This window comes from Nyctereutes procyonoides, unplaced genomic scaffold, assembly GCF_905146905.1.
Source record: "Nyctereutes procyonoides isolate TBG_1078 unplaced genomic scaffold, NYPRO_anot_genome, whole genome shotgun sequence".
Lineage (NCBI taxonomy): Eukaryota > Metazoa > Chordata > Mammalia > Carnivora > Canidae > Nyctereutes > Nyctereutes procyonoides.
Genome location: NW_026575041.1, coordinates 17,119,478 through 17,140,844, shown reverse-complemented (window position 1 = coordinate 17,140,844; position 21,367 = coordinate 17,119,478). Strand labels below are relative to the sequence as shown.

The following is a 21,367-nucleotide window of genomic DNA, read 5'->3' as shown; positions in this document are numbered from 1 at the left end:
GCGAGGGGGCGAACTGAACCGCCAGGCCGGCCGGGGCTGGCTGTACTCGCCGCAAAAGCCGAGAGGCGGCTGTGGCGGTGGCGCGCGGCCCGCAGTCCCTCGGACGCCGGCGCCGTTCCGCCTTTAGGGCGCTGGGCTTCAGGCTCCCGCCTCCGAGGCCCGACCCGGCGCATCCCCGCGGCCGCCGGGCCTCCCTCCGCCGCCGCCGCCGCCGCCGCCGCCCCCCCCGCCCCTTCCCATCTTCTCTGCGCCTGCGCGACCGGAAAATTCGCGAAGGTTCCTGAAGCGGAACCGGCCGTTTCCGGAAGCCGCAGCCGCCTCAGCCGTCAGCCCGCCGGTGGCGACCGTGGGCCCCCGGACCCGCTTGCTCTTCCCGGCGTCTGGAGCAGACCCGTGAACGGCGGGGAGAAGAGATGGCCCTGCTGTGCTACAACCGGGGCTGCGGCCAGCGCTTCGATCCCGAGACCAACTCCGACGGTGAGAGCGCGCCGCCAGCCCCGCTCCCCGCCCCGGCCCGGCCCGCCCCGCCCCGCCCCGGCCGGGGGACGCCCTTGGGCCCAAGGGCAGGTCGGGGTCCCCGCGGGCCGGCGCCGCGCTGCCCCCGCCGGGCTTGCCCCGGGCCGTCGGTCCGCCCGCCCGCCCTCCCTCCCTCCCCCGCGGCCACGCCGCCCCGCCCCGCCCCGCGCCGCCCGCGACCCGCACTGCCGGCTCCCACGTGTTCCGCCCGGGACCCGCCTGGAATCCGAACCTCGGGATTCACTCCCGCCCCGGCTCCTCGGGGACAAGTTGGCCCGGGCGCGGGGCGCGGGGCGCGGGGCGCGGGTGCGTGCGGCCGAGGCGGGGGGCGCCGAGCGGCGAGCACGCGAGCGTGTGGGGTCGGCCCCTGGCCCAGTGTTTTTCTGAAAGTTTTGCTTCCCGCTCGTCCAGCCGCGCAGCTCTTATAAAGTGTGGTGGGTCGCGAGAACCGTCCTGCGTCTTCAGGCTGTGTCGCCCTCCGGTGGGGCGGGCGGGACCCTCCGTGGTAGCCCTGTGCCCTCCTCAGGCGAGAGCGGCGGTGCCTGCGTCCGCGGCGGGGCTGTCGGTGAAAGGGCCGGACGACGGGGACAGTCCCTGCGTCCGGAATTTGAGCGGTGAGTGGGATAAAGGGAGTTGATTCTTGGCCGTGGTGGGAAATGATGCCCCTTTGAGAACTTCAGCTGGCGCGTGTGTGCTCTCTCTGCGCCGGACTCAGCACCTCACTTGAGGCTTCACCGCACCCCTGCAGAGCGTGTGTGATCCGAGGTGTCCCGAGGTGTCCCAGAGCAGCCGGGTCCCACCGGTAGCAGCGTGGTTCCCGCCTTGTGAAGGGAATTAAAGCCTGATAGAATCTCGTCCACCTTTCGCGTGTCTGATGTACCTGGCCTGGCGCACAGGTGGATCGGTGACAGAGTTAAAACGGCAAGGGCATTGGCAGGACCCCGTATAGAAGGTCCAGTCCAGTCTCTCAGTCTTTGTACAGTGCTCACGTTTCTGTACAGCATTGACGTTTCTATCCCATTAAGACGGACTTCTTCGAAAAGAAAATTGTGTGATTTCAGCGGATGACAGGATTGAGGAATAAAAGGTCTTAAAGCCTTTGCTGTTGGTAGCCAATGTAAAAGGTAAAAATTGCCTTAGTATCTGCTATGTTTACTTTGATATTAAGTGGAAAGACTGAGGCTTTGTTCCCTAAGACAATAATGTGCTACAGTAAATGTCTGTGTAGGGTGTTCTCTACCGGCCGGAAATTAGGAAGTAGATAGAACCATTTTTTTGGAAGTAAGTACCGTGTGTGTGTGTGTGTGTGTGTGTGTGTGTGTGTGTGTGTGTGAGAGAGAGAGAGAGAGAGAGAGAGAGAGAGAGAGAGAGAGGGAGAGAGGGAGAGGGAGAGGGAGAGGGAGATGGTATAATGCCTGGGAAAGAGATGAGAGTGAGGGGAGTGAGAAAGAGGAGTAGACGTTCCGGGATTCTGTGATCAGCAGTACTGAGTTCATCAGGGGGCTCCCAAAAGGTTGTGGAACCTGTAGTTGCTTTAACAGAATGGGGGTTAGAGACAATTCCAGTAAGGTGTTTGGTAAGTTAAGAAAATGGAAATGGGAAGTAGAAGATAACAGCTAATAGCAAACTGTGGACTTGGTTAGGAGAAAGTTTTTTAGAATGGGAGAAGTCTGACCTTTGGGCAAAAATAAAAAGCCTGCCTTCTAAGCTGATAACCAGGTTTTAGTTTGAAACACAGACTAAATGTTTCAAGGAGATGCAGTTGGTATTTTTCACATATTTAACAGTTCACTCTGCAAAAAGCACTACTTCACAGTTTTTTTTTTTTTTTTTTTTTTATTTAATTCAAATTTGTAAGGAAGTTGAATCAGCTCCTGAGAGGCAGAGCCAGAAATTGAGCCAGGGTCAGACCCAATGTGTAAAGCCCTTGGCTCCTAACTGCTGCAGTGTAGTTCCTTACCGCTAAAATAGAGCTGAGCAAAACCTGTAAACCTAGTAAAGGCCAGAGGAAAATAACCATCTGCTTGTTTTATACACATGAAAGCAGTGATTTTCAGATTTCATTCATACTAGTTGTAGGGTCAAGACCTGACTGACTCCTGCCATTCTGCCCAGACTGACCACTGTGATGATTATGCCTCTTAGTATGTTGATGCAGTGTGCATTTTATGCCTCTGTGTAAGTTTGATATTTGAAAAGACTGTATTTGTTCCCTCTTTGATTCTGTTCTCAGCTTTCTCTTCCTCACCTTCTGTATATCCATTTCTACTTTGAATCTCCTTTTTCAGCCCTTCATTCCATTAATTACTACCTATAGTTTCTTATTCCGTGGATTTACTTACTGTACCATGAAAATACCTGACACTTTTTTGCTTCATTAGCCTAGCAGAGTATCTATATAACACCTGTTTACTAAGGAACCATTGTATTAATATAGGGATAGGAAGTACCAGGAATTAATCATTTTAAGGCAACAGCAGTCAGTCATCAGAGGTTGTAGCCAATTAAAAGCTAAGCAGACAAGAAAGTTGGGGCAAAGTAGCCTTATAAAAAAATTGTATAGATGTGGAACTCACCTGTTTTTTCTAAGCTCCTGATTGTGTCTAGTCAGGAAGTAATTGTTTATCATCATCTGATTTTTAAAAAATGTAATACTTCGGGATTGCCTGGGTGGCTCAGTAGTTGAGTACCTGCCTTCAGCTCGCGGTGTGATCCGGGGGTACGGGGTGGAGTCCCACATCAGGCTTCTTGCAGGGAGCCTGCTTCTCCCTCTGCCTATGCCTCTGTCTCTTTCTCTGTGGGTCTCTCATGAATAAATAAGATTTTTTAAAAAATGTATTTTATATTGTAAACTGTATTAAGCTTATTTTCATAAGTGTTAGTGAAAATTGATGGTGTAATGGGTGAGGGGGAGGGAAATACAGTGTCACAGTCAGTGACAACCCTGAAAATAGACTGTGAAACTTAAACTTTTTAATGAGGTTTGTATCTAGGTATTGACACCTGTCTAGGAAAATTAAAATAGCAATTAGATAGTACATCTCTTTTTACAGTGTTGAACCTATCCTTCTAAAATATCTTTTTAGAGAATCTCTTGGACAATCTGTGGATCGATGTACATAAGAACACTTTGGTTTGATAATATTTTTGTAAATAGAATTGGAAGGGGATGGTCAAAATCATGGAGCTTGAAGTTTTGGTTCTAAACAAGTTTAACTGTAAAGATTAGAGGAATACAATGCAATTTATTATACTTGCACTGTTCTGTATTATTTTTGTTTACAGTTGTCATACTCTTGAATTAGAATTTTAACTATTACTATTTTAATGTAATACTATATTAAGCACTACGTGCCATGTTAAATTCACACATTTGCGAATTCTTAAGGAAAAGCAGAGTATTACCTGCATTTGGACAAAGGATTAAATGTTAATGCCTGAAAAAAATCATGATTTTTTTATTCCTTATTATAAAGTGTATTTTTTCCCCTTTCTTTGTTTTTTACCAGATGCTTGCACGTATCACCCAGGTGTTCCAGTCTTTCATGATGCCTTAAAGGTAAGAGCTTGGTACATTTCAGTCTTTTCATATCTGTATATTAAATTTAGAGGTGTAATACTGAATCTTTATTTGCTCATCTTTTTTTGTCAACTTGTGACTTCTTGCTTTCTTAATGACCATTTTGGGATGCTGATCTTAAAGTCTTTCCCAGTTTTATTTTTTTATTTTTTTATTTTATTTTATTTTTTTTTTGCTCTTTGTTTGCCAGTTTTAAAATTCTTTCCTTCCTAACTCTCATTTTCTGTACTCTTCATTCCTTCACTTTTTAATCTTGAGAGGAAGTGAAAGCAGTTGTACTGAATCTTAGTTTCTTAATCTGTCAGGCGGCTACTGTGTAATAAGAGCTGCTTTGAATTTTAGCAAAGATTGTCACAAACAGTAAAGGGTGCCAATCTGTTTGAGGTACCACCTGTTCTCCACCTGTACTTGATGTTCTGGATAATTAGAGAAATAATAGAATGCTGCTTGACTAAGTTTTTCTTGGTGTATTTATTGATCTTTTAAAAATTTACGATAATACAATAATATCTCAAAAGATAATATATATCTCAAAAGGAAATGTTGCAGTGTGGCCGCCATGGTTTTAGATTTTGGTAACCAGTCTTACATGTTTAAATATTGTTGATGCCTTTTGAATTTCTAATTATACCTTCTAAGGAGTAGTTGGATCCTTTTGGTAATTATCTGTTTGATAGCCAAGTGTTAATAAAGATATATAATTAGATAACAAGTTTATCTGGTTAATTCTAAGTAAAGAAAACAAAACAGCCATTCAGTAGGGCAGGTTGAGAGAGCTGATTCTTCCTTAGGTCTTTTTAGCTGTTTTACAAACTATTTTGGGGATGGAATCTGGTTCTGGGGAATATTTACTTTTACAGAAGAGTGAGGGGACTTACTTATCTTTCCTAGACTGCCATTTATTCTATGTTTGTTTTTCATACTGTATGTTTTTCTTTCTTCCCTTGTAATATGTTTCTATCCCTTAACCAGAGACATGCTTCACCTTTGTCTTTAGCTTCCTATTCCTCTCATTTCATTTGTTTCTATCCTTAAACATCCTCTCTGTACCAGTGGCTTCTGCAGAATGTTTCCATTTCATTTGTGATTGAAAACCAGTTTTTAAAGTGAGCTCTTACCCAAAAATAGCCTGCATCTGAACTTTGCTGCTGCTACTAATATCACAAACTTTCTAGTTATTCAGTCCGTTGCTCTTTTTTTACTACCCAACTGTTAGTCACCCTGTTAAATTAATCTTAATGATTTCACTCTGAAGTCTTCTTGTTTCTTTTTCCCAGTCCTGCTGTTTATTATTGTCTCTATAAACATTTCTTGAAGACCTGTACTTTCTGACACTGTTGAATTTCACAGCGCAAATACATAGACAAAAATAGATAAATCAATATAATATCCACTGTTGCCAGTTTATTGCCAAAGAAGTTAAATATTGCATATACAAAAGAATATTTTAATATTCAAATTAGAAGTGACATAGAGAAGAGAGACCGTCCTTCTTAAGAAATGACAATCTTATACTCACATACTTCAATTTATCCTTCATTTTTTTGTTTTATTGAGGACTGCTATAGATCCCAGATTAGCATTTGGGAACAACTGGTATGTATCATGTACGTATTCCAGTATCCCCAGAATATCTGCTGTAATTCTTTATATGTGATTAAGACAATAAAGCTTTTTTCCATACAGAATAACTTTTCTGATGACTTTATATCAATGCAACTAAATACTATATTTTAAAATTAAAGTAGAATTTCATTTATATCTCAATTCAGAGTAAAAGAATTCAATTTCAGAATAAAGGAAAATTTGAATTATAGTAAATTTAACATCTTTTTTTTTTTTTTAAGATTTTAGTTATTTTTTCATGGAAGAGAGAGAGAGAGGGAGGCAGAGACACAGAGGGAGAAACAGGCTCCATGCAGGGAGCCCAGTGCGGGACCCCATCCCAGGACTTTGAGATCAGGCCCTGAGCGAAAGGCAGATGCTCAACCACTGAGCCACCCAGGTGTCCCTTAACATTTTCTTTAAAATAATTTGGAAATGCATAGTGTGAAAAAAACCACTACCAAATTCTTCATGCAGTATATTGAGAAAAGCAGTGAGGTCCAGATAGATATGTGCAAATCCTAGCCTTTGGTCTAATTTTAAAACATCCTAAGTCTTGAAACTGCTGCTTTTGTATTTTCTTATTCTCTATACTACACTGGAATTAGAGATGACAGTTTAAAGCTTTTGGTAAGTTACTTGATACTTGGTTTAAAAATCACACATGGCATTGCAATATCTGTAACTTTATGCTTGTCGCTGAAAAGATCATTTAACTTTCAAAGATCTAACAATTAAAAAAAAAAGATCTAACAATTCTTAGGCTACTATGCTCATCAATCTGTGTTGCATAGAATGCTTATTGTTGGGGAACACCTTCAGTGAGTGAGTTCTTTAGAAACTGAATTATAATTAATATTTCTAATTTACTGGATTTTTAAAGTAAAGCACTTCACTTACTCCCTAGATCCTTTAAAGTTTATGGCGTTTTTAGAAATTATAAAATGTTTCTCTTCGGAATCATGTACTAGTCTTGAAAACAGAAGCAATTTTTATTTCCCTATCTTAAGGTACTTCCTTTTGTGATCAGTCACAACACAAATCACCTTTAACATTGGTTAATTTTTTTAAAGTCAAAAACTAAAAATCATTTCACTTGATTAGATGAATCATTTATAACACTTTCCAACTGTGGAATCTATATATGTGCCAGTCACTGCCAAATTCCAGAAATAAGCGCAAATAGACTCTTAGTGGGTTGTAGTTCTATGCAAATTGAATTTGTAGTTTTTTCTGTTTCATAGGGTTGGTCTTGCTGTAAGAGAAGAACAACTGATTTTTCTGATTTTTTAAGCATTGCGGTAAGCATTAATTTTTTTCCTAGATTATCTCCTGAAAAAGTAAAAAATAATGGGAAGCTCCAAATTTTAGGAATCTAATTTTGGACGTCTATTGAATAGTCTTGTTAACGTGCAGATAGAACCTTTCTTTTAAAGTGGAGCTCACCTCCCTTGACAGTCTTTAAAATAAGGAATTTATCTGTTTTAGAGCTAAAAGTTTCACAGTATTAATTACCCACCCATCAATTTTGTTTGTCCTTGATATAAGTAGTCTTTAAAGTACATCAAGAAGGAGGTGGTAGACAACAATTTAAAGCATTTTTATAGTAAGTGAGGAATAATAGCATTTATCAAACCTACGATACTCTCAAGATATACCATTTATTTTGTGTATCCTTAAAGTAAATAAAAGCTGTTAATGAAATGATATGCCTTTGAATTTACAATTTCAGGTATGTTACAGTGCACGTATGACTCAGTAGAATGCGGAAAAGGTAGCTAGCATTTATCGACCATTTACTACCTGCCAGATTTGACAAATACTCTATTTTACTTAATCTTCTCAAAAAATTTAAGTGCCATTGCCTCCATTTTACTGGTGAGGAAGTTGAAGTTTAAAAAGATTAACTTGCTCAAGGTTATATAGCTAGTAAGTAGAAGAACTGAGGGCTCAAATCAAGGTCCTTCCAATAATTTGTAGGATTCCATGTGAGATTTCCAGAACTTGTTTACCGTAAAAAAAGTTTATGCCGTGTATAAGTAGATATTTATAAAGTATAATTTAAAGGCTTCTTTTAAAATACATTAAGATGTGAGAACTTTTTTACAAATATTGCACATTTGGAGTTCTGTTTTTAGTTTCTTAAAATAAGTGTGTGGAGAATGCATATAATAGAATGTATTAATAAAGAATTGAAAATAATTTTTCTACCATTGCATGTGTGAAACAATGATAACTTTTATATTTCCTAACAAACAGGGCTGTACAAAAGGTAGGCATAATAGTGAGAAGCCACCTGAGCCAGTCAAACCTGAAGTCAAGACTACTGAGAAGAAAGAACTTTCTGAATTGAAACCCAAGTTTCAGGAGCACATCATTCAAGCCCCTAAGCCAGTAGAAGCAATAAAAAGGCCAAGGTACACCTTATACACTTGTATATTTTTGTCACGAGTGAATAATAGCATCTGTTCTTAGTATTTTGTGATTTCACATACCATTTATAGTTGTTATGTAGGTCACCAACTTTTTATCTGATTTTCCCTTAGTATACCTTCCATTTGTATTTTGTCTTCAGCTTGAGGACATGTACATAATAAACTTTCATTGCATATTTGTTCAGTGTATTATCATAATATTATGTCAAAAGCATAAGAGTCACACATCTTTCTTGGGACTTGACATGTCTTTTTCACTATGGCATCATGAAATTCTAGACACAAATTGTCAGAGAATCAGATTGAGGTGAAAAAGAACTTTAGAGGCCTTCCTCTTTCTTCTGTCTTCTTGACTATCTTCTAGGACATTCTTGACAGAAGGATGTTTAGTTTCCTTTCGAATAATTCTAGTGAAGAAGAATTTACTTTTAAAGTAGTCCCTTTTATTGTTACTAAGTATATATTTTTCTTCATATTGAGCCAAGTTCTGTCTTTCATTTGTCCATATTTTGTAACTTAGAACAAGCCTAGTCACTTCTCTTTTACTTTCACTTGCCTGAAAACTGATAATTTCATTATAATCATTAAATTTTTTGTTTATTTGGTTTAGATGGCTGATCTATTAAAGTATGTTTAAAATACCTTTTGCTCATTTTGCAGTAGAATTACACAGATTCTTCATACTTATCTACTGATCAACTAAACTCTATTTTACATTCCCATATATGCATGTTGACTGCCACTGTTAAACCAGGCCTCTTTCATGTTGCACTTGAGTATTGTTTTAGAACCAAAACAGGGCAGCCCAGGTGGCTCAGTGGTTTAACGCCGCCTTCATCCCAGGGCCTGATCCTGGAGACCCGGGATCGAGTCCCACGTTGGGCTCCCTGCATGCAGCCTGCTTCTCCCTCTGCCTATGTCTCTGCCTCTCTCTCTCTCTCTCTCTCTCTCTCTCTCTCTCTGTCTCATGAATAAATAAATAAAATCTTAAAAAAAAAAAGAACCAAAATATAAGACTTAGAAAACAGATGTGTTGGTCTCAAATATGTCCCCAGTTGATATTTTTATTCCCACGATGGACTTCATGGTTTTCATGACTTTTTTTCCTTTATTGATATTAAATAAGTTTAGAGCATACTGAATAATACTGGACCTGAGAGACTTTGATGTTTGTTCATTCAAACAGACTACTTAAACTGATTTTTATTCCGTCTCCACCTCATTCATAATCATGAGAGACTTTATCAAATGACTTCCTGGCTGATACACCAGTTATAAAAAATTATAAGGAAAAGACAATTTTGGCATGGCGGATTCTTAAGTATTACAGTGGTGCCTACTGTAATTATCAGTATGAGTTAATATTTACTTTAAATTATGAACTACTAATTAAGAAGTGAGAGAAACTAAGTATTTTTCCCTAAATTCATTTGGTAGTACTGTAGAGATTATGGAAATATAGGTTTTTATGTACTTTGTTAATACTTCCTACATCTTCCTACAATAATTATTTTCATTAGGGATGTGGAATATGAATAACCTAGGATTTTTATTTTATTGTTGCATTAATATTCTTAATACTTATTGAATGGCTTTAAATAAATTGTACACATAACACTTAACCATTATGAAATGTTAGGGAGGTCTTATTATTCATTTTTAACCCTACTGAAATTACCTTGTGATATAATTTTGATTTTATGGATGCATGTAAACAGTGTCCACATCAAGTGAATTATCTCCAGTGATAGGAATATGGATTCACGTAGTACGTATTTGTTGCCTGTTAATTGTATGCTCAGCATTTTGCTTAGGTGTGGAATGTAAAAGTACTTCATGGTCCCTTCTTGGCAACTTGGATTCCTAGTATTTACTCTTTTCTCATTAAACTTACTGATTAATGACTTACCATGTTGGTAATAGCATGATTATTGGAGACTTAATTTTTTTAAATTTATTTACTAATGAGGTGGGAGGGAGAGAGAGAAAATCCCCAACAGGCTCCACTGACTCAAGACTCAATCTTATGACCCTGAGATAGTGACCTGATCTAAAATCAAGAGTCAGTCACTTAACCGACTAAGCAACTCAAGTGTCTGGAATTTAATGTTTTTATATCAGAATTTTTCTGTTAAAACGTAAAAGTGTAGATAACGTAATAGCATGTATTTGTAAAATACTATTTAATACGAAAAAATTCACAAGGCATTGGTTTTTTTTATAGATTCTTAGTGTATTTATTTTTGGTAAAAAAAAAAAACATGCATATGTATATATTTTTGGAACATCAATAATGGTAATAAAGTTTAAAAATTCTCCAGCCCAGATGAACCAATGACAAACTTGGAATTAAAAATATCTGCCTCCCTAAAACAAGCACTTGACAAACTTAAACTATCCTCGGGGAATGAAGAAAGTAAGAAAGGTAAGATTTTTATCTTGTAACTTTTTTTTTGTACAATTAACCAATTATCTAAAAGAGAAGCAGTATAGTTCACTATACATAAATATTGAAAAGGTAGCACAGTATAGTAAAGAATTTTTTTTTGTTTTCTAAATACCAGTAATACCACAAAATGAATTGTTAGTTTATTCTGTAACGTCTTTATTAAAATGAGAAACTGTTAAGCATTTTTTCTTCTATCATTCATTACTTTTTAACTGTTAAATTTATTTGATAATTGTAAATGTGCATGATATAAAACATATTCAATATATTTTGACCTACACTCAATACCATGGAGGGAAGTAGTACCCCTTTCATGACTTCTCTTTTACACGGTTAAGATGTTGGATATTGTATTGCATTATAGAATAGAAATGTGTCGTATGTCATTTGGGGACATGGGCAAAACCTAATCACAGTAGTTGATTTCTTACTAGCTTTTTATATATATTACCTGAGAGGTCATGTAGAAAATTTAATAACTTAAAATTATTTTAAAATATTGGTGTTTTTTAAGGTTACTATTTTTTTCAAATACTTGCTTCATGAAGAAGGTTACTTAAGAATGACACTAAAGTTATTTTAATGTTTCTAATTTGATTTTCTTTCCTTTTTTTTTTAGAAGAGGACAGTGATGAAATTAAGATTGGGACCTCATGTAAAAATGGAGGGTGTACAAAGGTATATATTGTAAAATTTGTGTTGTGTCATGGAAGTAAAATTTAATTTTGAAGAAGAGTGCAATTTACTGATTCAATTCAACAAACATTTGGGTGCCTATTATGTCTTGGTGTGCTGTGCTGTGGACTAGTGCTGTGAACATGGATAAGAGATAATGTCTGATGAATATTGTATCTGAATCATGGGAATAAGTAATTCTAATTCAGTCGGCATTTCCTGAGCACTTACTGTGTGCCAGACATTGCTTGGGGGCTGGAAATACAGTATTAACTAAAAATTTCTGCTGTGTGGCACTTATTCTAATTTAGAGGGAAGGATAACACATTGGTATTAAATATAAATTCAAATTGATAATGAAGAGAATTCAGTAGAGAGTATAGCTATTAAATAAGGCTGTCAGGAAAGTTCTTTTGGAAGTGACACTAAGCCAGAAATGTAAATAACGTGGCAGGTGAGTTATGTAAATCTCCAAGTTGATATGAGAGCAGAATGTGTGGAGCCCTTAGAGATTGGTTTTTCAAGAAATTAAGAGAAAGGTCAGTGGGGCTTGGTCAGTGGTGTAAAATGTGAAAGGGGTAAATGAGATAGGCAAGATTATGGCGATCCTTTCAGGGCCCAGGGAAGGGTTTGGGTTTTGGGGAGGGGGTGGATTTTTTTTGTATTTTAAGGTATAATGGGAAGACATTTTCTGTTTTAAGGAGGGGTTTTAAAAAATAGCTCTTTGGCTGATAACATGACAAATACAATGGGGCAGTAGGGGAATTGGAGGAAGGAAAACCAGCCAGGATGCAATTGTGGAAGACCAGGTAGTGGGATTAGAGAGTATTCTTTAGAAATGGTTCAATGTGGGTTATATTCAGACATCTCAGTAAGGATTTTTTTCTACCTATGTAAAAAATTGAGTGCCCTCCAGCATCTCTAAATTGTCCTTTTTTCTCCAGGGCACTGATCACCATATAACATGCTGCTGCTTTTGCATGTGTATTTTGCCTATGATCTATCCCAGCTGACTTTCCCTCCCCTTCTTCCTCTCGTGTAAGGTTTACAAGGACAGAATTTTTGTTTTTGTCGTTTGCTGTGTCTTGAATGCTTTAGAACGCTGCCTGCCTGGTTTAATGTCAAATCATGCAGAATGAATACTATTTGGAAATACTAACAGGACTTACTAATGAACTTCAAGTGAAGGGGAGTTGGGGCTCCAGCAGCTAGGTGACTGCTGACACCATTAACCAAGAAGGAGAAAAAGAGGATTAGGGGAAGTTTGTAATTTTCCCTCATGTTAAGTTTGAGATCACCTTTCTTATTTAGCGATGGAAATGAAAATGTATTTATATATATGTAAGGTAGAAATACAGAGTAAGTACTAAAGTACTGGATTGCGGGAGACCGTGCAAGTGGTGAAGTGTTTGCAGGGAGATGAGAGAAAAACTGTCTCAGATGAATTTTGAAACATGAAGTCCATCCTGCAAATGGACAAAAAGGGAAAGGATATCTCAAGCAGAGGTGATAGCAGTATACAGAAAGCAATTAACAGTAAATAATAATGGCACAAAATTTGTTGGTGTGGAGTTAAGATTAGAAAAGTAGGGACCAGATCTATCTCAAAACGCTTTTACAGTGCTCAAAAGTTAGATTTCACTCTAGGTTATAGAGGTCATTATTATCTTTTTTATTGAAATAATAACATTAAAAAGTATACAGATTTCAGTAAATTTATAGCTCAAGGGATTTTCACAAAGTAGAGCCCTCCTTATACCTTCTCCCACTTACTATTTTCTCCCAAAAGTAATGTTTTTCTATCAGTAAAGAGTCATTCTGCCTATGTTTTGGGCTTAATGTGAATAGAATCATAGATCAGGTACTCTAGTACCTGTCGTCTTGGCTTAATAAAATGTGTATTGAGAGTTATCTTTGTTGCATGTAGCCATAGTTCATTTTCATTGTTTCAAAATATGTCCTTGTGTGAATGTTGCCAGTTTACCCTTTCTGTTGTCCTTTAAATTTTCTGGTTTGATGCTACTGTGAACAATTTGTGCCCAACTTTTGGGACACATGGATACATTTCTTTTTAGGTAAATGACTAGAAAAGGAATTATCAGACCATAGTTTGTGCACAACTTTAACAGATACTTCCTCATAGATTTCTTGGATGGTTGTATTTATACATCTGCCAGCAGTATATGAGGTTGATTTTGTTTGTTCTACACCTTGGTGTAACACTCTGTAACATCAGTCTTTAATGAAATCCAATTTGTCTGTTTGATTTGACTAGTGCTTTTCGTTTTCCTTTTAAGAAATCTGCCTAATTTAAGGTCATCAATATTTTTTCATATGTAGAGAGGCACATTTAAATGTACAAACCACCTGGAACTGATAACTATGTAAGGTGTGAGGTAGAGAAACTAATTAAAATCTGTTAGCATAGTCTCATTTTCTAAAATCTGCTAGTGATCATGAGGAAGTTTAGCAAATTAAAGTGATAGATATTTTCAAGGTGAATTGACAGGATTTCATGCTAGAAAATATGAATGGAGGGAGAGGCAAAACCGCAGAGGACTTTTTTTTTTTTTTTTTTTTTTTTTGCTTTGGAAGACTAAATGGATATGGTGCCATCAAATAAGGTAGGAAGAAGAGTAGGAGTGGAGGGGGCAATAGTGGTAAGTTCAGAATCTAACACTGAGTTTTGTGTGCTTATGGAATCTCCTTAGGAGATGCTTACAGGCAGTACATTGGATTTACCAAAAGTAAATATACAGAATTTTATTTTCTGTACTTGTAGGTGGTTGCTATAAATACCAAAGTAAAAATAAACTACTGGCTGCATCTGTGTTTTATTAACATAACTTTTTGTGAATTCATCTATAGAGCCTTCACCTACAGCAGCAATGGGGCCCGGATCTTCCAGACAAACCCTGGATATATTTATAGGTCTGCAGCTCATTTTACCCTTCCTAGGGATAAGAAATCAACAACACCGTAGAATTTCCAGAACTGCTTCTTAATTTGTAATGCCCACACAGAGTTTCCTCTGCACATAAATCATGCTATATATAACTCTGTTTCTATTGAGAATACTAATCCTTTGGTTTCAGTATTATTCTATAAATTTAGATACATGAATATGCTTGAGTTGTGACCTCATACCTGAAAGTGTGAAAGCATCTTAATATATCCCATTGTCTACTTTACTATTTGCCTTTTTCACAGGAAAGTAAAACTTCAGCATATCCAAAAAGGAATCATTTTTCAAATTCCTTATTGGAATGGCCTGGGGTGAATTTATGAAAAATGTTGTAGGTAATTGTTACTTCTTGAGCATTTTCATAGTTCTTAGAGGTCACCAGTCCTACAAATATTTATGAAATATAGCATTGACATGTGAAGCTTATTTTTTCCTCTTTTTTTTTTCCCTTTTAGACATATCAAGGTCTACAGAGTCTTGAAGAAGTCTGTGTATATCATTCTGGAGTACCTATTTTTCATGAAGGGTAACTTATACATGACTAATAAAAACTTCATGGTAGAGGTTAGAAAAGTTAATGTGCCTATAAATATTATTTGCCATGCAGCATTATTGGGTATTTTATTTACATTGTTACATAGTCTTCAAAATACCCTAGACTGTGGATTTTGTCTTTTTACATGTCAGAAAACTGAAACAATGATTAATAATTAATAATAATAATTATTAATAATAATAATTAATAATTTGCCATTGTGATTCAAACTTGATGTTTTTCCTTATTCCCTAAATTTTCAATGGGATACTCTATTTGGGTTGGATCGTTTTTAGTTTGAAGGACTTTTCTGTGCATTGACAGACTTTGAGAATTTTTAGTCCTAGAGCACTAAAACACCAGTATTGTGTCATCCAAAAAAAGCCACACTTTCCACAGTCCTCATTGGAGATCTGGCCCCTCTTTTGTTTTATGCTATAGTTGATAGAAATACAGTACCATGTTAAAATCTTCCACTCTGTTGAAACCTTTGGTCATACCACTTTTGGGGAATTTTATGAGGAATCTGGATGTGAGTTATTAGTGAAAAGCGGATTTGGAATTTCGTGGTTTTAAGCATCTTTACTCAGGAGCTTCAAAACTGCTACAATAAATGGCATTCTGGTTTTAAAATGATTAGTCTTCTGATAGTTTTAACTCTTTAGAGACATAGCCACTTTGTAGAATACTACAGTTCACACACTTACTTAGCTTTTAAAATTACATTGTCACTGTACTGCTTCTGGACTTAAGTGGTTGTAAGATTTTTATTTCTGAAGTTTTTCCATGATAATTTAAAGGATGAAATACTGGAGCTGTTGTAGAAGAAAAACTTCTGATTTCAATACATTCTTAGCCCAAGAGGGCTGTACAACAGGAAAACACATGTGGACTAAGAAGGATGCTGTAAGTAGCCTTTTAAAAATAACATATCGGGATATGTTTATCTGAGTCGTTTTTTAAACATTTAAGATGATTTTGTCTTCAGATTAAAAACAAACAAACAAACAACTTTCTCTCTCTCTCATAGTAAAAGTTTGATGTGCCTAAAAGTTAAAATTGAGTCAAGCTCCCAGAGCACTACCCTTTGCTCAAAGCAGCCATTGTGTATGACAATGCAAATATGCAGGTTTTTGTGAAATAGTAAAGCCTCTGCCAAAATTGAAGCATGTGTTTCTGTAATTCTTTAGTTTCTTCCCACTTTTTGTTTATTAAAAATCACTTTTCTACTCCTTCAGTGTTTAATCACTTAGACTTTTGATTCTCTTTTGGTCCTTTAAAACTTGACAACCATTTGTAGTGCAAAAACACTCCATCTATTGGCCAAAGAGAAGGACCGCAAACTTGTTCCAATTGTCTTGAATGCCTCTGCTTGCTACGGGGTAGTTTATCAAAATAACAAAAACTTTAGTTCCTACTTCCTGGATAACTTTAAAAAGATGCAGGCTATCCACGTAAGTAAGTGTCCAAAAATCCCATTAAATTGTAAGAAGGCAAGCAATTTATTGCTCAATAAGTATGTGTTAGCTATTGTAACGTATTTTATAATATATTAAATTAGTTTTATGTCCTATATTGGTACTAAACCCCTACTAGCAATGAAGCTTTTCACTATATATGACTTTTAACTTAAAACATAATTGTAAATTTTCAAATTGCTTTAGAGATTCATTCATTCTACATTTGAATATTCTTTGGTTTCTGATTTTTAATAACATGCTTTGGTGTTCCTTCAAGTTATTTTAATTCATCTGCTACAGCACTTGGAGGAATGTTTTATTAACCAAAAGATTCAGTAAAATCTCGATGTATTTTCTCCAAGGACCATAATTTTGAAAATGTTGTTTTCTGTTATATGCAGAAGTTTTCAGGGTATAACCCTTTTTTTTTTTTTTTTTTAATTTATTTATGATAGTCACAGAGAGAGAGAGAGAGAGAGAGAGAGGCAGGGACACAGGCAGAGGGAGAAGCAGGCTCCATGCACCGGGAGCCCGATGTGGGATTCGATCCTGGGTCTCCAGGATCGCGCCCTGGGCCAAAGGCAGGCACCAAACCGCTGCGCCACCCAGGGATCCCAGGGTATAACCCTTGATTAATGTTTTTGTTATTTTTTTAATGCTTACAGTTAGCAAGTATTAAGTATCTGAGCTAGTAGTTAAGGGCAAAAAATGTAAGCGATATAAGTAAATACGGTTCGCATAATTTTACCAAAATGTAGATACTGCTTTTTGAACAGTAGTGTCTCACAGTTTTTGTTCCATTGTAACTAAATTGCTTTCATTTACAAAACATCACGATTTGTCTCTTTTTTTAAATAGTCCTTGATAAAATAATGTTCTTCTGGTAGGTAATAGTTATTTCTGTAACAATAACCAAATTATCACTTTTTTCTGCATGTTATTATAAGAAGAAAATTATTTTATAACAAAGAACAGATAGTATAAGTACTCAATTGGTTCCAATTTATAGAAATTAGAAATTTCAATTTGTAGTCAGATTCCACCTTACAGAAAATAAGTGGAGGGTTTCTGTGCGTGAAGTTAAAGTGTTTGGGTTTATTTTACCAAGCAAATGTCTTATTTTAGTCTTCATAGAATGTTTTTATGACTGTGCTTAGCAGATTGCAGAGATGTTAAGATACGATCAAATTCAGTAGTTCTTAAGTTGTCTTTTTCAATGTGTATTAAAGCTATGGACATGAAAGAAAAAAATCAAATGGAAGAATAAACATGTTCTTCAGCCATAGGACTATAAAGATTTATATTGTAATATATATGTTTTTTTAAACCTTTGGGAACTTTAGAAGATGTCTTCCTTAAAAATTTTAAGGAGGGGATCCCTGGGTGGCTCAGCAGTTTAGCGCCTGCCTTCAGCCCGGGGCGTGATACTGGAGTCCCATTATCAAGTCCCACGTCGGGCTCCCTGCATGGGGCCTGCTTCTCCCTCTGCCTGTGTCTCTGTCTCTCTCTCTGTGTGTCTCTCATTAATAAATAAATGAAATCTTATTAAAAAAAAAAAACTTTAAGGACCTCAATTGCACGTGGTAATTTTTTCTCAGTTATTTGGCTCAGATTCCTCTTTTTTTAGTGGCTATATGGCATTTTGTAAACTCATTTTTCTTATCTTACAGGGGAAAAAAGTTGTTCCATGTAGACATGACTGGCATCAAACAGGGGGTGAAGTAACCATTTCAATCTATGCTAAAAATTCACTTCCAGAACTTAGCCAAGTAGTAGCAAATAGTACATTGGTAAGTACACTAAATATCTTTGAGAAAAAATTGTCTTTGTACATTATTCTCTATGTTAATGTATTATAAAATACTGTGTTTGGGCTGATTTTAAGATTTTTTTTTATTTTCCATTCGAAAAAAAGTTTGAAATTGCTGTCAGAAACTATTGAAATGAAAATTTCTGCATAGTAGAATTCTTTCTGAAGCATTCTGGAGATACTGTATTAGCTTAGAAGATTTATCATATTATATAGTACCTAGTTCTCAGTATGAAACTTCAGTTAATTTTGTTTTTCTGTTAATGGTTTCCTTAAAAAAAATAATCATTGTTGGGGCGGCCTGGGTGGCTCAGTGGTTTATGCCGCCTTTGGCCCAGGACCTGATCCTGGAGACCCGGGATCGAGTCCCATGTCGGGCTCCCTGCATAGAGCCTGCTTCTCCCTCTGCCTGTCTCTCTCCTCGTGCGCTCTCTATCTCTCTGTCTCTCTCTCTCTCTCTCTCTCTCTCTCTCTCTCTGTCTCTCATGAATAAATAAAATCTTTAAAAAAATAATAATCGTTGTTTTAAATCCTGTTATATCGATTTGTATTTGATCAGATAACCCTGTATATTTTTCAGTTAAATGTGCACATTGTATTTGAAGGAGAGAAGGAATTTCATCAAAATGTGAAATTATGGGGTGTAAGTATCTGTGAATCCAGAATTTTTTCTTATACCTTAAAATGCCCATTTGTACAGTAAAAATAAACTATTTTATAAAACAGTGATGCAAAGTAGGTATGTAACTTATGATTAATTCTTACTAAAATGTTTAAATCTGGGTATAAAAATGGCCTTATTAGCAGCTTGGAGTTTTGATTATTAGCATAGGCAAGACCAGTATTTTCGTTTAAGATCGTGGCTTACAGTCATTTTCTGATTTGTTGCAGGTGATTGATGTAACACGAAGTTATGTAACTATGACTGCAACAAAGATTGAGATCACCATGAGAAAAGCTGAACCTATGCAGTGGGCAAGCCTTGAACTGCCTGCTACCAAAAAGCAGGAGAAACAAGAAGATACAACAGAATGAGTTGACAGGGGAAAAAATGTATTGCCTATTTTCAGAATTCTTACTGTATGGTAAAATGGTGGCTTGCTGCTGTCCTCTTTTGTTGTTGCTGTCATTATTGTTGTTGCTGTTGCTGTTGTTGAATCTGGCAGTTCAGGGTCAACGGTAGGTTCTTAAAAGCCAAAGTCAGTTTATCTTTTCGTGCCTCCCATCTTTTTTTTTAGTTACCTAAGGTTGACTATTCATTTCTCCTCAGTTGACAGAATATAGTTGTGTCCTATACTTGAAAAGCTAGAAAGTAGCTCATAAACAGTTACAGTATTTCTTGGTATACCTTTACGTTTAACAGAGAAGTGTAAAAGAATGTTTGTTTTGTTCACATCTCTTTCTTTATCCCATAATTAGTAAAGCAAGATGGGATGTTGGATTTTTAAGTAGTTTTTTCATGAGTTTGTGTTCCTATAATACTTGAAAAACTTAAAGGAGGAGAAGAAGCTCTGCATTGTTTTATCCTTGGGAAGGTTACTTTTTCTAGAAGGAATAATTCTGAGGTAGCATAGTAGCTAGTTAAAGGGGAATATATGCATTGAATAATAAATTGGAATTTGTTTACAACTAATTAAATTAAAACATATCAGTACCTATATTACTTTAAGCGCTATGATTTAAATGTATATAAAACATAAGAGTGGAGAGGTACAGTTTGGTTAAAATTTGCCGTTTTATTAAGACTAAGCAATAATGTTAAACATCTCTTTCCTGATTATTATATAAGGTCTTTGTATGGTGTTATGACTAAATTGCACCTAATTTATAGCCTCCACCCTCTTAAAATCTTTAATTAGTTACATGTAAAAGAAATTATATATATACACACACATGTGTGTGTATATAAGTGTGTGTGTATATGTATATCTGGCCTCCCTGATGGAAAACTGTATAAAACCGTAGACTTAAAGGCTTATGAAATACATTTTAGGGTATCAAAAAATTAAATATTTAAGCTCCGCTTTATGAGAAATATCTATTACCTGTTAAATAAAATAGCTTAATTCTTTTGGAGTTATTTTTTAGGCTTTCATGAAAAGTTTGACAATTCTAGGTGATACAGTGTTGTTTATATATTGTACTTCATTAAATACAGGTATCACAGATTTAGATTGTTTATGCTAATTGAACCCATTAAAGGATAGTTTACTTTTAAAGGCAATGCAGAGCTAGCTCACCAAGAAAACTAAAATTAAGAAATGTTTTGAAGGCCAAAACTCTGGCAGAACTTAAGAAATTTGGGTATGAATTATGCTAATGTAGATTAAAATTATTTCCCAAGCCCCTTGAGTGTTTTTCTTTTGTTCTTATAAAGAAAATTTGCATAAGTACAATTTTAGAAGTAAAGGTTAATTAATAAGTAGTATGTCTCACTCAACTACTGTTAGATTACTAAAGGTAGTTATATAATAAATGATTTAGCTGTTATAGAGACATAAAAAAAAATCTGGTAACTGGGCATTCATGATATATGGTATTTTAATGAACTACCATGCAAAACTTTCAGTATAATTAGACTAAAATACAGCATAAAAGTTTCTAGTACTCAGGGTTGTGTTTAAATTTTTAAAAATTATCTTTCATAATTTAAGGACCTGGGTTCGTTTGAAGACATAAAATCTTGTTTATTGTCTAGAGGAGAGAGATAACTTGAAGTAATGACTAATATTCCTTTTTTAATGTTTTCTTCTTGAGACTTTTTTCCACCTAAACAATATCTTAATGTGTTAATTGCAGTTGAACTAGTATTTAAACCAAGGGGATTATTCACCTGAGAGTTACAAAGCACTGACTGTGAGTGTGTATGTGTGTGCCTGAGTGTGTGAGTGAGAGAGAGAACGAGAGATTCAGCTTACATATTTAGTCTGGTTACATTAGTGATCATTCTATTTCTTTCTTATTCCTATGAACCTCTTGATTTTGTTGCCCAAATAAAAATCTAAATATTTTTATCTTAGATTCATACATAAAGGGAGAGAGTTAGAATTTATGTAGAATATTGTTACTTTATCTGTCAAAAAATTAAGAATGTTAAGTTTTACTGTTTCTTTAGAAATACGGTTTGTCTTTCTCAGCATTCAAAGTAATTACTATAGCAAAGCAGTCAAAACTAAGTTTATTATACACTTGGTAGCTAATCTGAGAGTTCAACTCAACATGAGAAAATAGAAAATACGGTTTTTTATTGTTCCGTACATTTGGTAGTAAAAAGGTAATAAGGTCCTGATAGTTGAGCTTTTATTTTTTTAACATCTTATCTTGAGATAATTTTAGA

The 21,367-nt window shown here is 36.4% G+C and overlaps 1 protein-coding gene across 1 annotated transcript; it reads left to right on the top strand.

Moving 5' to 3' along the window:
* Positions 1-291: 291 nt before the first annotated feature.
* Positions 292-20,374, top strand: CHORDC1 (cysteine and histidine rich domain containing 1). The gene is made up of 11 exons (XM_055320316.1): positions 292-477; positions 4,026-4,075; positions 6,946-7,002; positions 7,961-8,118; positions 10,458-10,561; positions 11,205-11,263; positions 14,681-14,751; positions 15,561-15,666; positions 17,891-18,010; positions 18,611-18,673; positions 18,922-20,374. The coding sequence occupies exons 1-11, from the start codon at positions 414-416 to the stop codon at positions 19,063-19,065; spliced, it is 996 nt and encodes a 331-aa protein (XP_055176291.1). The 5' UTR covers positions 292-413; the 3' UTR covers positions 19,066-20,374.
* The last annotated feature ends 993 nt before the right edge of the window (positions 20,375-21,367 follow it).

Excerpts from the sequence above, each read along its gene's own strand:
- CHORDC1 (XM_055320316.1), top strand. The coding sequence starts at position 414 with ATGGCCCTGCTGTGCTACAACCGGGGCTGCGGCCAGCGCTTCGATCCC. Across the intron at positions 11,264-14,680 it reads AAAATGGAGGGTGTACAAAG|ACATATCAAGGTCTACAGAG; the intron begins GTATATATTGTA and ends TTTCCCTTTTAG. Across the intron at positions 14,752-15,560 it reads GTACCTATTTTTCATGAAGG|GATGAAATACTGGAGCTGTT; the intron begins GTAACTTATACA and ends GATAATTTAAAG.